This window comes from Myotis brandtii, unplaced genomic scaffold, assembly GCF_000412655.1.
Source record: "Myotis brandtii unplaced genomic scaffold, ASM41265v1 scaffold216, whole genome shotgun sequence".
NCBI classification, from domain to species: Eukaryota; Metazoa; Chordata; class Mammalia; order Chiroptera; family Vespertilionidae; genus Myotis; species Myotis brandtii.
In genome coordinates this window covers 4,620,875-4,634,433 of record NW_005358092.1, presented here as the reverse complement: position 1 = coordinate 4,634,433, position 13,559 = coordinate 4,620,875, and the positions used below count along the sequence as shown (strand labels likewise).

General features: G+C 45.2%; 1 protein-coding gene across 1 annotated transcript in view; it reads right to left on the bottom strand.

The window, feature by feature from the left end:
* LOC102251016 (WAS protein family homolog 1) overlaps positions 1-13,434 on the bottom strand; it is a 21,201-nt gene extending 7,767 nt beyond the window's left edge. Inside the window, exons 1-2 of the mRNA XM_014539404.1 lie at positions 13,416-13,434; positions 9,656-9,809 (exon numbers count right to left, since the gene is read on the bottom strand). Of these exons, the coding sequence (XP_014394890.1) occupies positions 9,656-9,804 (149 nt within the window). The 5' untranslated portion in view covers positions 9,805-9,809; positions 13,416-13,434. The remainder of the gene's footprint in view (positions 1-9,655; positions 9,810-13,415) is intronic.
* Between the last annotated feature and the right edge of the window lie 125 nt (positions 13,435-13,559).

The following is a 13,559-nucleotide window of genomic DNA, read 5'->3' as shown; positions in this document are numbered from 1 at the left end:
CGTTAAGAAGTAGAAAGACAGAAAAGGAAAAGGCTTTGCAGAGAAAATGGATCCTTGCCCAGGAGGAAGGGGCTGCAGCTTCCCTGGTTGTCTGACAGTAATGGCAAGTGATAGCACCCCAACTTCCACTGCAGAATCTGCCCAGCTCCTCTTCCCCATGCCACTGCAGCACCCTCTGCCTCGTCACCTAAATCTTGTGAAGAAGGTGACATCTCTGGGCAGATATTTTTGGCCTGGCTTCTCCCAGGTGAAAAGGGCAGAGAAGCCAGGGACTGGGCTGGAAGGAGAGGCTCCAGGAGAGCCTGTAAGGTACTTGTCATTCTCTCCAGTCTCTGCACAGCTCCCACTGCGGCAAAGCAGGAGAAAGGAACACCAGCTTGGAATGCTAATTTGCCATGAGCTCACCTACCTGCAGAACTGCACCCAGGTTCCACTGGGCCAAGGGGCCAGGCCTGGGCCTGAAATGGGAGAGCAGTGGGGAGGAGAGATAGAAAGTGTCTCTTTTCTGCAAGGTTTACAAGCAGGAGGAGCATGTTTAAGGGGGGAAATTTCTAAGCTGGGGTCACATCCCACCACAAAAGCCCATTAGAAATGAAAAGCCCCCTTGCCTGTTGATGGCTACAGGATGGGGTGGGGCAGAAGAGAGAGGTTAGGTCTAGGCACTCCCCACCCCTGTCCCAGTCATCCCAGTCATCCCTTTCCCTCATCCTCATTCCCATTTTGTCATCATTGTTCCCTCTGAAATGTCTCTTATCCATCCCTCCCTGTCGGCAACTCCCCTGGACTGCAGCCTTATCCCTTCCATGCCCCGACCACACAACAGTCCCAGAATCCACTCTCGCCTCTTCTTGTCCACTCTGTGACCACTGCTTGACGAACCTTCCCAAAACTCTTCTGTCCCATCACTTCTGTGCTCCAGCACCTACTGGATCAAGCTCAAAGTCCTGCCTTGTTCAGAGAAGCCCCCGTGGGCCCTGACTCACTTATCCCAACTTTTCACTCACACAACCTCTTCCCTCCCACTCCACTGCATGGAGCACGCCCACACTGCAGAAAAGAAGCCGGAAGCAATCTCTCAAGGGCACGAGATCAGAGGGGGAAGTGAGACCCATAGACGCACGGCAAGTTGAGTTCACACCCTGTTCTGTTCTGACTGTATGAGACAGGCAGCAATGTCCGTACTCTGGGAGCCAGGACACACCACATTCTGGCCTCTAAGCCTTTGGCACACATTTCTAGACCCTACCAGATGGCCTGCAGGCTCACATTCCCAGTCCTGCCCAACCACACCCCCTGTCTTTCCTGTGGCCTAGTTCATGCCCCTTTCCTTCAGGAGGCCTTTCCTGACCACATGTAGTAGGCATGTGATTCTCCTCGCTACCATCTACTTTTTCTTGTTCAAGTAACAGCCTCTGTTTTCGTGGCAGAATCCTTCACTCCCACAGACTCAGTCCATGGACTTCAGGGGGGCTAAACCCAGGGCTTAGGATAATGGTAATACATGTGACAGGTCGGAGCCAGTCGGTGTGTCATTCCCCTCTCTCCCCAGCATTCAGCTCTGGCACAGACAAGAGAACCAAGCTGTGCCAATGGGCGAGTGGGACTTCTGAGGAAATGCTGGACTGGAACTAGAACCTGGGAGCTCTGACCCTACGGGGGTGACCTTGCCACCACAAGAACAAGGCCTGTCTGGGAATGGGGCCAACCCAGAGGCAGAGAGCGGAGATGGAGTAAAAGCAATTTCAAGTCCTGATAATAGCATCACACCCTTCGGCTCCAAAACCTGCTCTACTGATGGGTTACTTTTTACCTAAACTACTTTAGGAAGTTCTAATTGATAAATATGCCGTCAATTCTTATTTATTTCTCTCTTCTCTAGATCCCGGGAGGCCCACAGTTTATGCTATGTAATTAAGAAGCAGCCAAGACCTACTGCTTTCCTATTCCAAAATACAAGATCCTTGAGGACAGGAACCATGCCATACACATCTTTGGTATCCCTCAAGATCCAGCAATGGGGTGACCTGAAACCTGGTTTTGAGGGCTCCTCAGAGACATTCTCCCCTCCTTCAGATACTTGGAGGGCCCATACCCACTCTCAACCAACTCACCATCCCTGCCCTGGAGATCACCCCGCTAAATTGTCTACAGGAGCCAAATACCAGGAAGGGAAATTAACGTATGCTAAAAATCCAATGCCCGCCTTAGAGAAAGGCAAGCATGCTGTCACAATTCCAGTGAGGAACACAAATATTCAATAACTGGGCATGGGGCAGCCATAATCTCTGACTGTCAGCTCTTAAAGGCCTGTGTCCTCTTGCTTATGTGTTCCTTGAAAATATTTAACACAAAAATAAGCTCAAAAGGGGCACCAAACATTTTCTATAACTATTGATAGCAGCTTAATAGAGGACTACCATCGGCGGCAAATGAGCAGAGATGATATTAAGAGTGAGCACTGATTGCATACTTACTATATTCCAAGCCCTGTAATTTCTTTGCAAGTTTTAATTAACTTAATCTTTACAATAATCCTATTTGTAAGATACCATTACTATCATCACATTATAGATGAGAACACCGAGGCTTAGGGAAGTTAAATAACTCTCCCAAAGTTACAGAGCAAGCAAATGGGGAAGCCAGCTGGAGCCCAGGCAGCCTGCTCCAGAGTCAACCTCCTGAACCACTTGGGCATCGTCCCCTGGTTACATTTATATTCTGGACAGGCTCGGGCAGGCGGGCACATCGGTGGGAAGGCAGCATGCAGAAGAGTCCAGTGGATCTGGTGTTTATACCAAATCCAACTGAAGACAATGACTCCATTCTCTGTTCCCACTGGGGAGGACTTTAGGAAGAGGTGGACTCACAACTGATGGAGGAGGAAGAGGTCACCTGGTGGTGCAGAAGCAGGGTGAGGGATGACTTGGACCATGAAATCAACCTGAATCAGGCAGTCAAATACTTTACACTGGGTGCAATAAAGGGTTCCTATGTGAGGCATAATGTGGGCACCCAGGAAGATCTAACTAAGCCCATCTCAGGTTGCTTATGGCCAGAGAAAGACAGGACAAAACCTGGGACCTTTGCAAGGAAATAGCAAATACCAGTGACTCATGTTAAATAAACATTGAGTGAAAAATCGTAATAGCTTAAGGATTGTGCTAGATTAGCACTGGAATAAACAAAAAGCTGCCACTCACCAACTCAAAATCGCCAAACACCTCTAAGGCTCTGCCTCTTCACCAGCTTCATGAGGCGACCCCCCACCCCCCTGCCCCAGCCACACTGCCTTCCATTCAAGTCCTTCCCACCTCAGGGCTTTAGCTCATGTACTTCTTTCTTTCTGGAACATTCTTCTTCCCAACCTACCCATTCACAATAACTCCCACTCACCCTTCAGATTTTACCATGCATCTTCTTCCCTTCATATGTCTCCTCTGATTCCCCCAAGCCAAGTCAAGCCTCCCATTAATAACTCTCAAGGTAACCTCCTTCCCAAGACAAAAAGACAGTAAGAACTCCAGTGTCTGGAGCCACAATACCTGGGTGTGACTCCTGGCTCTGCCACTTGGGCAAGTCTCTTAGTCATTCTGTGCCTCAGTTTCCTCATCTATAAAATGGAGGTAACAACAGTAGCTCCTCATAAAGTTCTTGTGAGGGTTAAATGAATTAATGCACTTTGGATCAATGATGGTACATGGTTAATGCTATATAAATATTACAAAATTATTTAAAAATAGATCTTATTGCATTCGACAAAATCCAACACCCATTTTTGATAAAAACTTTCAGCAGAGTGGGAATAGAGGGAGCATATCTCAACATGCTAAAGGCCATATATGACAAACCTACAGACAACAGTATACTTAATGGGCAAAAACTAAAAGCATTTCCCCTAAGAACAGGAACAAGACAGGGATGTCCGCTTTCACCACTCATATTCAAACATAGTACTAGAAGTCCTAGCCACAGCAATCAGACAAGAAGAAGAAATAAGAAGCATCCAAATTGGAAATAAGGAAGTGAAACTCTCATTATTCACAGATGACATGATATTGTATATAGAAAACCCTAAAGACTCTACCAAAAACTACTAGATTTAATAAATGAATTTGGCAATGTAGCAGGTTACAAAATCAATACCCAAAGATCAATGGCTTTTTTATACACCAGCAATGAATGCTCAGAAAGAGAAACTAAACAAATAATCCCACTTACCACTGCAACAAAAAAATTAAGATACTTAGGAATAAACCTAACCAAGGAGGCAAAAGACCTGTACTCAGAAAACTACGGGACGCTGAAAATAAAAGATAGAGGAAGATATAAACAAGTGGAAGCATATACCGTGTTCATGGGTTGGTAGAATCCACATCATTAAAATGTCCATAGTACCCAAGGCAATCTACAGATTCAATAAAATCCCTATTAAAATACCAACGGCATATTTCAAAGAGCTAGAACAAACTCTCCAAAAATTTATATGGCATCAAAAAAGACCCCGAATAGCTGCAGCAATTTTGAGAAAGAAAAACAAAGATGGAGTAATCACAATAACAGATTTCAAGTTATACAGCCTGGTACTAGCACAAGAACAGGCATGTAGGTCAATGAAACAACAGAGAACCCAGAAATCGACCCAAGCCATTATGCTCAATTAATATTTGACAAAGGAGGCAAGAGCAGCAGTGGAGTCAAGAGAGTCTCTTTCAATAAATGATGTTGGGAAAATTGGACAGATACATGCAAAAAAAAAAGAAAAAAAAAGAAACTAGACCACCAACTTAACATCATACAAAAGAATAAACTCAAAATGGGTAAAAGACTTAAATGTAAAATGTGAAACCATAAAAATCTTAGAAGAAACCATAGGCAGCATAATCTCAGACATCTCTAGTAGCAATATGTTTACAGCTACATCTCCTAAAGCCAAGGAAACTAAGGAAAAAATAAACAAATAGGACTACATCAAAATAAAAAGCTTTTGCACAGCAAAAGAAACCATCAACAAAACAAAAACAGAGCCCGCTGTATGGGAGAACATATTTGGCAATGATGCATCTGATAAAAGGTTAATATACAAAATATATGAGGAACTCCTATAACTTAACAGAAGGAAGACAAACAATCCAATTAAAAAATGGGCAAATGACCTAAATAGACACCTCTCCAAAGTGGACAAAGAGATGACCAAGAGACATATGAAAAAATGCTCAAAGTCACTGATCATCAGAGAGATGCAAATTAAAATGACAATGGGGAACAAGACTGTGCACAAAGCCCACAAGGGAGTGCACCAAGTATCTACCCAGGTAATTGGGACACTTAGCACAGAAAGCCACTCTATCGACACAGCGAAGCATAAAAAATGCCGAGACAAAGAAACAGGACACAAATGACAGATCCGAGGTTTGCAGCGGTTCCTGGGGTTCTGAGAAGCAGAGCCTCTGGGAACGGGACTGAGAGGGGCCATAACCGCTCCCTCCGCCCGCCCTGTTGAGCCCGCCCCGCCCAAGCCCTGCGCAGAGCCATTTGCCAGATCGCCTCAGGCAAAGGCTAGATTAGCACCTCCCCAGAGGACAGAAGTTTTCCGCGGCAGACACAGCTGATTCACACAGCCAGTCGGCCTGGTGGTCAAATCCCTCTAGTATTAACTACAACAATCAAGGCTTAACTAGAACAAGACTGCGCACAAAGACCACTAGGGGGTGCACCAAGAAAGCATAAAAAATGCGGAGACAAAAAAACATGACAGAAATGGAGGATATAGAGCTAAAAAACGCAATTTTGAGGGCTTGCAATAAACTTTTGGAGAGCTTCACGAAAACTAATGAGACCCTCGATGCTATGATAAAGAAACAACTAGAAATTAAGCATACATGGTCTGAAATAAAGAATATTACACCCAATAGCAGACCAGAGGAGCGCAAGAATCAAGTCAAAGATTTGAAATACGAAGAAGCAAAAAACACCCAACCGGAAAAGCAAAATGAAAAAAGAATCCAAAAATACGAAGATAGTGTAAGGAGCCTCTGGGACAGCTTCAAGCGTACCAACATCCGAATTATAGGGGTGCCAGAAGAAGAGAGAGGGCAAGATATTGAAAACCTATTTGAAGAAATAATGACAGAAAACTTCCCCTACCTGGTGAAAGAAATAGACTTCCAAGTCCAGGAAGCGCAGAGAACCCCAAACAAAAGGAATCCAAAGAGGACCACACCAAGACACATCATAATTAAAATGCCAAGAGCAAAAGACAAAGAGAGAATCTTAAAAGCAGCAAGAGAAAAAAAGTCAGTTACCTATAAGGGAGTACCCATACGACTGTCAGCTGATTTCTCAACAGAAACTTTGCAGGCCAGAAGGGAGTGGCAAGAAATATTCAAAGTGATGAATAGCAAGAACCTACAACCAAGATTACTTTATCCAGCAAAGCTATCATTCAGAATTGAAGGTCAGATAAAGAGCTTCACAGATAAGAAAAAGCTAAAGGAGTTCATCACCACCAAACCAGTATTATATGGAATGCTGAAGGGTATTCTTTAAGATGAGGAAGAAGACGAAAAAGGTAAAGATAAAAATTATGAACAGCAAATACATATCTATCAACAAGTGAATCTAAAAATCAGGTGAATAAATAATCTGATGAACAGTAAAAAAAATAATAATAAAATAAAAATAAATAAATAAAATGACAATGAGGTATCTATCACCTCACACCTGTCAGAATGGCTACCATCAACAAATCAACATGTTATTCACAGATGACATGATATTGTATATAGAAAACCCTAGTGCTGACTAGGATGTGGAGAAAAGGGAACCCTAGTACACTGGTGATGGGAATGCAGACTGATGCAACCATTATGGAAAACAGTATGGAGTTTCCTCAAAAAATTAAACAAAAGGAATCCAAAGAGGACCACACCAAGACACATCATAATTAAAATGCCAAGAGCAAAAGACAAAGAGAGAATCTTAAAAGCAGCAAGAGAAAAAAAGTCAGTTACCTATAAGGGAGTACCCATACGACTGTCAGCTGATTTCTCAACAGAAACTTTGCAGGCCAGAAGGGAGTGGCAAGAAATATTCAAAGTGATGAATAGCAAGAACCTACAACCAAGATTACTTTATCCAGCAAAGCTATCATTCAGAATTGAAGGTCAGATAAAGAGCTTCACAGATAAGGAAAAGCTAAAGGAGTTCATCACCACCAAACCAGTATTATATGAAATGCTGAAAGGTATCCTTTAAGAAGAGGAAGAAGAAGAAAAAGGTAAAGATACAAATTATGAACAACAAATACACATCTATCAACAAGTGAATCTAAAAATCAAGTGAATAAATAATCTGATGAACAGTAAAAAAAATAATAATAAAATAAAAATAAATAAATAAAATGACAATGAGGTATCTATCACCTCACACCTGTCAGAATGGCTACCATCAACAAATCAACATGTTATTCACAGATGACATGATATTGTATATAGAAAACCCTAGTGCTGACTAGGATGTGGAGAAAAGGGAACCCTAGTACACTGGTGATGGGAATGCAGACTGATGCAACCATTATGGAAAACAGTATGGAGTTTCCTCAAAAAATTAAATATGGAACTGCCATTTGACCCAGTGATTCCACTTCTAGGAATATAGCCTAAGAAACCAGAAACACCAATCAGAAAGAATGTATGCACCTCCATGTTCATACCAAGCACAATTTAAAATGGCTAATACTTGGAAACAGCCCAAGTGCCCATCAGTAGATGAGTGGATAAAAAAAGCTGTGGTACATTTATTCCATGGAATACTATGCAGCAGTAAAAAAGAAGAATCTCTACTCATTGAGACAGCATGGAGGGACCTGGAGAGTACCATGCTAAGTGAAATAAGTCAGTCAGAGAAAGACAAATATCACATGATCTCACTCATATGTGGAATCTAATTAATAAAATAAACTGATGAATGGAGTGGATCCAGAGACATGGAAGCATGGAACAGTGTGTGGAATTTCAGAGGGAAGTTGGGGGGTAGGAGGGGGGAGAGGTAATCAACCAAAGACCTTATATGCATATATGCATAATTCATGGATACAGACAATAGGGTGCTGAAGACTTGGGGCGGAGGAGGTGTGGGCTGACCTGGAGAGTACCATGCTAAGTGAAATAAGTCAGTCAGAGAAAGACAAATATCACATGATCTCACTCATATGTGGAATCTAATTAATAAAATAAACTGATGAATGGAGTGGATCCAGAGACATGGAAGCATGGAACAGAGTGTGGAATTTCAGAGGGAAGTTGGGGGGTAGGAGGGGGGAGAGGTAATCAACCAAAGACCTTATATGCATATATGCATAATTCATGGATACAGACAATAGGGTGCTGAAGACTTGGGGCGGAGGAGGGTGTGGGCTGAGGAGATCAATGGGGGGGAAAGGGGATATATGTAATACTTTCAACAATAAAGAATTATCTATAATAATAAAAGCATAATATGCAAATCGATCGAACAACCAAACAGTAGAATAACCTTCCGGATGACCACGCTATGACACACACTGGCGCCATGGTAGTGCAATGCGATTGGTGGGGGGCACTGCCATCGCCCCACAATTGCCCTGCAAAGAGAGGCCCAGGCCACCCTCTGTGGGGTGATCGATGGGGGGGGGGGTTCCACGATCGATCACCCTGCATTGGGAGGCCCAGGCCACCCAGCTGGCGTGGCTGCGGGAGTGGGTGGGGCCTCCCTCTGTGGGGTGATCAATCTGGGGGCCCCGTGATCCATTGCCTCACAGAGGGAGGCCCAGGCCACCAGCCAGCAACGCTGTGGTGGGTGTGCGGAACCAGCCAGCAATCACCCTGCAGAGGGAAGCCCAGGCCAGCCAAGCGATTGCACCCCACACCTGTCATCCGCAGAGGGAGGTGACTGGTGGCAGGGGGGCAGGGTGAGGGTGGGGCAGCGCTGCACAGATGGCAAGCAGTGGCAGCGACGGGGGTGGGGCCAGCTGCCAGCAATCAGGGGAAGGAAAGTCCCGATAGGCCCTGATCTCTGGCCAGGCCTAGGGACCCTACCCGAGGGGTCCCGGATTGCGAGAGGGCACAGGCCAGGCTGAGGGACACCCCCCGCCCCGTGCACAAATTTCATTAACCGGGCCTCTAGTAAAAAAATAAAAATAGGTCTTATTACAATTGTAATTTTAAAACTAACACATAATTGATTAATTACAGTCTATCTTTCCTGCCAGAGCATATCCTCTAGTTGGCCAGGGACGCTGCCTTATTCACCACTGTGACTAAGGAGAGTAGCAGTGCCTTGCACACAAGAAGTATTGAATATGTATTTGCTAACTGCAGGAATAAGTGAAGGAATAGGGCCCCCAGTGGGAGGAAGAGGATGAGTTAGGAGAGCAGTGTCACCACCAGGGCCTGTGGGGCCACAGGGAACCCAGGGGGCTAAGTGGAACATTAGATAGCTCTTATGAGCACTTAGGAGAACAAGCTTCTAAGCTGGGCCCCTTGGGCACAGGGAAGCCAGCTGGGTGCCCCCAGGGCCAAGAATCACCAGAAGGGCTGCTTCTAGAGGGTGCCTTGAGAATGACTGCACAGGGTAGGGAGAAGCCCCTGATCAGGTGAGGATGGGTGGCAGCACCCACCTGCTAAAGATGTCTCCGGAGATCTTCTGTAAGTACTGCAGGGCATCTGCTACCTGCTGGATGGCCTCTTCCCGCCGCAGGTCTGGCTGGATGAGGGGCACTGTGTAGGTCTGCCCTGCCAACGAGTGCTGGGTCCTCATGGGAGTCATGATGCCTGTGGGTGGGAACCAGAGCATCAGGGCCGCCACACACTCACCCACCCCCACCTACCACAGGGCAAGGTACAGAGAGAAGATAGCACAGCCCCACCCCACAAGTTCAGCCTGTACAGGCGGGGAGTTGGGGACAGTATTTGGTGGGAAGCCAGGAACCCCACAGGAGCTGGTCGTCTGTGCTTACTGAGTGAATGAAGAAGGGAAGTTGGTAGGGACAACAGAGGCTGATGAAAAGGGTTCTGAGAAGGTGCAACACTGACTGACCCCATAAGGTGCTAGGGACCCTGCTACACACCCTCATTTTACGTTATGTCATTCCAACCCCCTCAGCCTGGAAAACAAGAAAGAAACCCTTGTTGCAGAGTGAAAAAAAGCCTAGAAGCAGGAGGATGGATTTGGGTGGGAGGAGGGAGGATTGCCACAGTTAACTACCAAATGGTACCCAGGTCTGGAAAACCACAGAGAAGGTGGACTCCTGGGTTCCTCTCACTTTAGCCTCTGAGGGACTGAGGGTCTGTTCCTGAGATAGGACAGGCAATGGCTCATGACTCTAGGTCAGTGATGGTGAACCTATGACACACGTGTCAGAGGTGACACGCGAACTCATTTTTTTGGTTGATTTTTCTTTGTTAAATGGCATTTAAATATATAAAATAAATATCAAAAATATAAGTCTTTGTTTTACTATGGTTGCAAATATAAAAAAATTTCTATATGTGACACGGCACCAGAGTTAAGTTAGGGTTTTTCAAAGTGCTGACACGCCGAGCTCAAAAGGTTCGCCATCACTGCTCTAGGTATAGGTGTCCAGGCTCTGCTCACCCAGGCTAGAGCTAAGGGGGGGCCAGGAAGAAGAAGGGGCATGTGGGGGTGGGAAACAGGAAGGAAAAACACTCCTTCGAATTGTAAGACAGGGCAGAGTCTATTTATACTGGGTTTAATTAACTCCACTCCCTGGTGTCACTAAAGCAGCAATCACACTGCAGACAGCACGGATTTGATTGGCAAGAGATGCACCAGGCAGAATATTAAGGCAATGGGCCCCTATAAATAGGCCTAATCACAGCCCCTTGGTAGAAGATGGTGAGGAAGACACAAATCAGGCCTGGCACTGTGCCCCAGACCTGTTTTCCTAGGCACCATGTTGGAACCCCTGGTTGCAAGGGGTGTGAGGGGCTGAGTGAATGTGGCAGGGAGGGCTTGAAGTGCTATGTGACCTTGTGTAAGTTGCCTGCCTTCTCTGAATATCTGATTCTATTTCCCATTCTACACATGGAGAGGGTCACTGCTAAGTGGTTAGTCCTAATGTATCACACCAACATCTTCAACAAGCAGGTGTACTCACTCCTTTGCTCCCTCTGCCCGCCTTCCCAGCCCTTCTTTCCACCCTACTTGTTCTCTCCTACCCTTCCCAGGCCAGCACTTTTCGTCATCTGAGACGATCGTTCTGCTCTCCAACTTGTTTTCCAGTAATGACATCCTCAGCTTCTCAGACCTGAACCTGCCTTGAATCCTTATCAGAGCCCAGTGTTACCTCCTCATCTCCACACTTCCCTCCTATCAAATGACCAAAGTGGGGCCAGTTATTCCTATCTGAAGAATCTAACCCGCTGAGACTTCCCCCACTCCTTTCAAGGAGAATCCTACAGAGAGAGAGAGAGAGAGAGAGAGAGAGAGCTATCCACAGAGCCAAATTGGCTAGGGCCTTTGTATTTATATTGATGCAAATTTGCTGGCCATCCTAACAGTTGTGCACTTCAGTTTTCCCTTCTGTAAGATGGGGAGGGGATTAAAAGCAGAAGACACTTTTCTGTGCACATCTTTTTTGTTGTTGTTGTTAATCCTTACCAGAGGATATTTTTCCCATTTATTTTTTTAGAGAGAGTGGAAGGGAGGGAAGAAAGGAGAGAGTGCAAGAGGGAGAGAGAGAGAGACAGAGAGACAGAGAACGATTGGTTGCCTCACACACTAGGTGCTGGGGATGCACCTGCAACCCACGTACGTGCCCTTGACTAGGAATCAAACCTGAGACCCTATGGTGTGTAGGCTGACGCTCTAACCACTAAGCACACTGGCCAGGGCAGTGCACATCTTGAAATGCATTCCTTGTGGTTGTTTATCACATGTCTGTGTGTATGTACACGTATGTACAAGGGGGTGATTCAGGCACAAATCTCCCAAACAAGAAAGTAACAGATCCATTCAAAAATTTAAAAAATGAGTATAACTGGCGGGTAGTTTACTCATTCTGTCTGCAAACATCTACTGATCAACTATTAGGTGCCCGCCATGATCACCACAAAGATGAATAAGACAGTTTAGTAGCTATGGAGATAGCCTCAAGAACAATTCAACAGCATAGGATAAGTGCTCTAATCCAGCCATGAGTAACACTGAGGAAGGTGTGATAAAACCCTTTGGGGCCGTGGGAGTCAGGAAAAGCCTCTCAGTAGAAGCTCTACGTCCCTATTAGGCCCAGAGAGAGCATTCCAGGTAGAAGGACAGCCTGAACAAAGGAAGTGGTTTGGTGGTGAGGGTATAACTATCCTTGACCAAGTAGCAGAAAAAAGAAAGATAAGGAGGGGCCAGATTGTGAAAAACACAATACCATGGCAAGGAGTTTGGACTGAGATCCCCAGGCTTGTGCTGTCCAACATGGTAGCCACTAGCTACATGTGGCTTGGGGCACCTGAAATGTGGATAGTCTGAACTGAGCTGTAGCTTAAGGGTACAATATACATAGAATTTAAGTACTTAATAGGAAAAAAGAATGCAAGATATCTCAAAGTATTTTACAGTCCTCATTCATGAGGGGTATGTTTCAAGACCCTAGGTGGATGCCTAAAACCACAGATAGTACTGAACCCTTATATACATGATACTTTTTCTATACATACCTATGATAAAGTTTGATTTGTAAATTAGGCACAGTAAGAAATTAACAACAACCATGAAACAATTACAACAAGATACTGTAATAAAAGTTAATGTGAATGGCTTTGGGGCAAAATAAAGGTTACTTGAACTCAAGCACTGTGGTACCTGGCAGGTGATCTGATAACCTAGTCAGCTGTTAAGTGACTAAGGGGTGGGGAGCAACCACAGAGTGGGACACCTGCGAGATTTCATCCGGCTCCTCAAAATGGGGTGCAACTTAAAATTTGTGAGTTATTTCCAGAATTTTCCATTTAATATTTGCAAACTGTGGTTGACCCAGGATAACTGAGACCATAAAAAGCAAAACCGGGGATAAGTGGGGAACGACTGTATACATAGCAATTACATGCTGAAATGATCATATTTCAGCTATACTGAGTTAAATAAAACATATTACTAAATTGATATCACCTGTTTAACTTTTATTTTTATCCTCACCCAAAGATAAGTTTTTATTGATTTCAGAAAAAGGGAAGGAGGGGCGGGGGAGGGAGAGAGAGAATAAGAGACCCATCGGTTGCTTCCCTCGCGCGCCAGGGGATCGAACCCACAACCTAGTTCTGTGCCCTGACCGGGATGACGCTCCAACCAGCCGAGTCGCCGGCCTGGGCTCTTTTTACGTTTTGAATCACATTTGTGGCTCACATATTCCTAACGAGCAGCACTACCTTGGAGAATCGGGTAAGAACCACGGACTCTTTCAGAAAATGAACCTACACCATTCCCTCTCCAAAGCTGCTTATAATGTCGGAAGCGCATGGATCCTCCCGCACACCCTCTCGGAACACCGGCCCCCAGGCCAGGAACCCGTG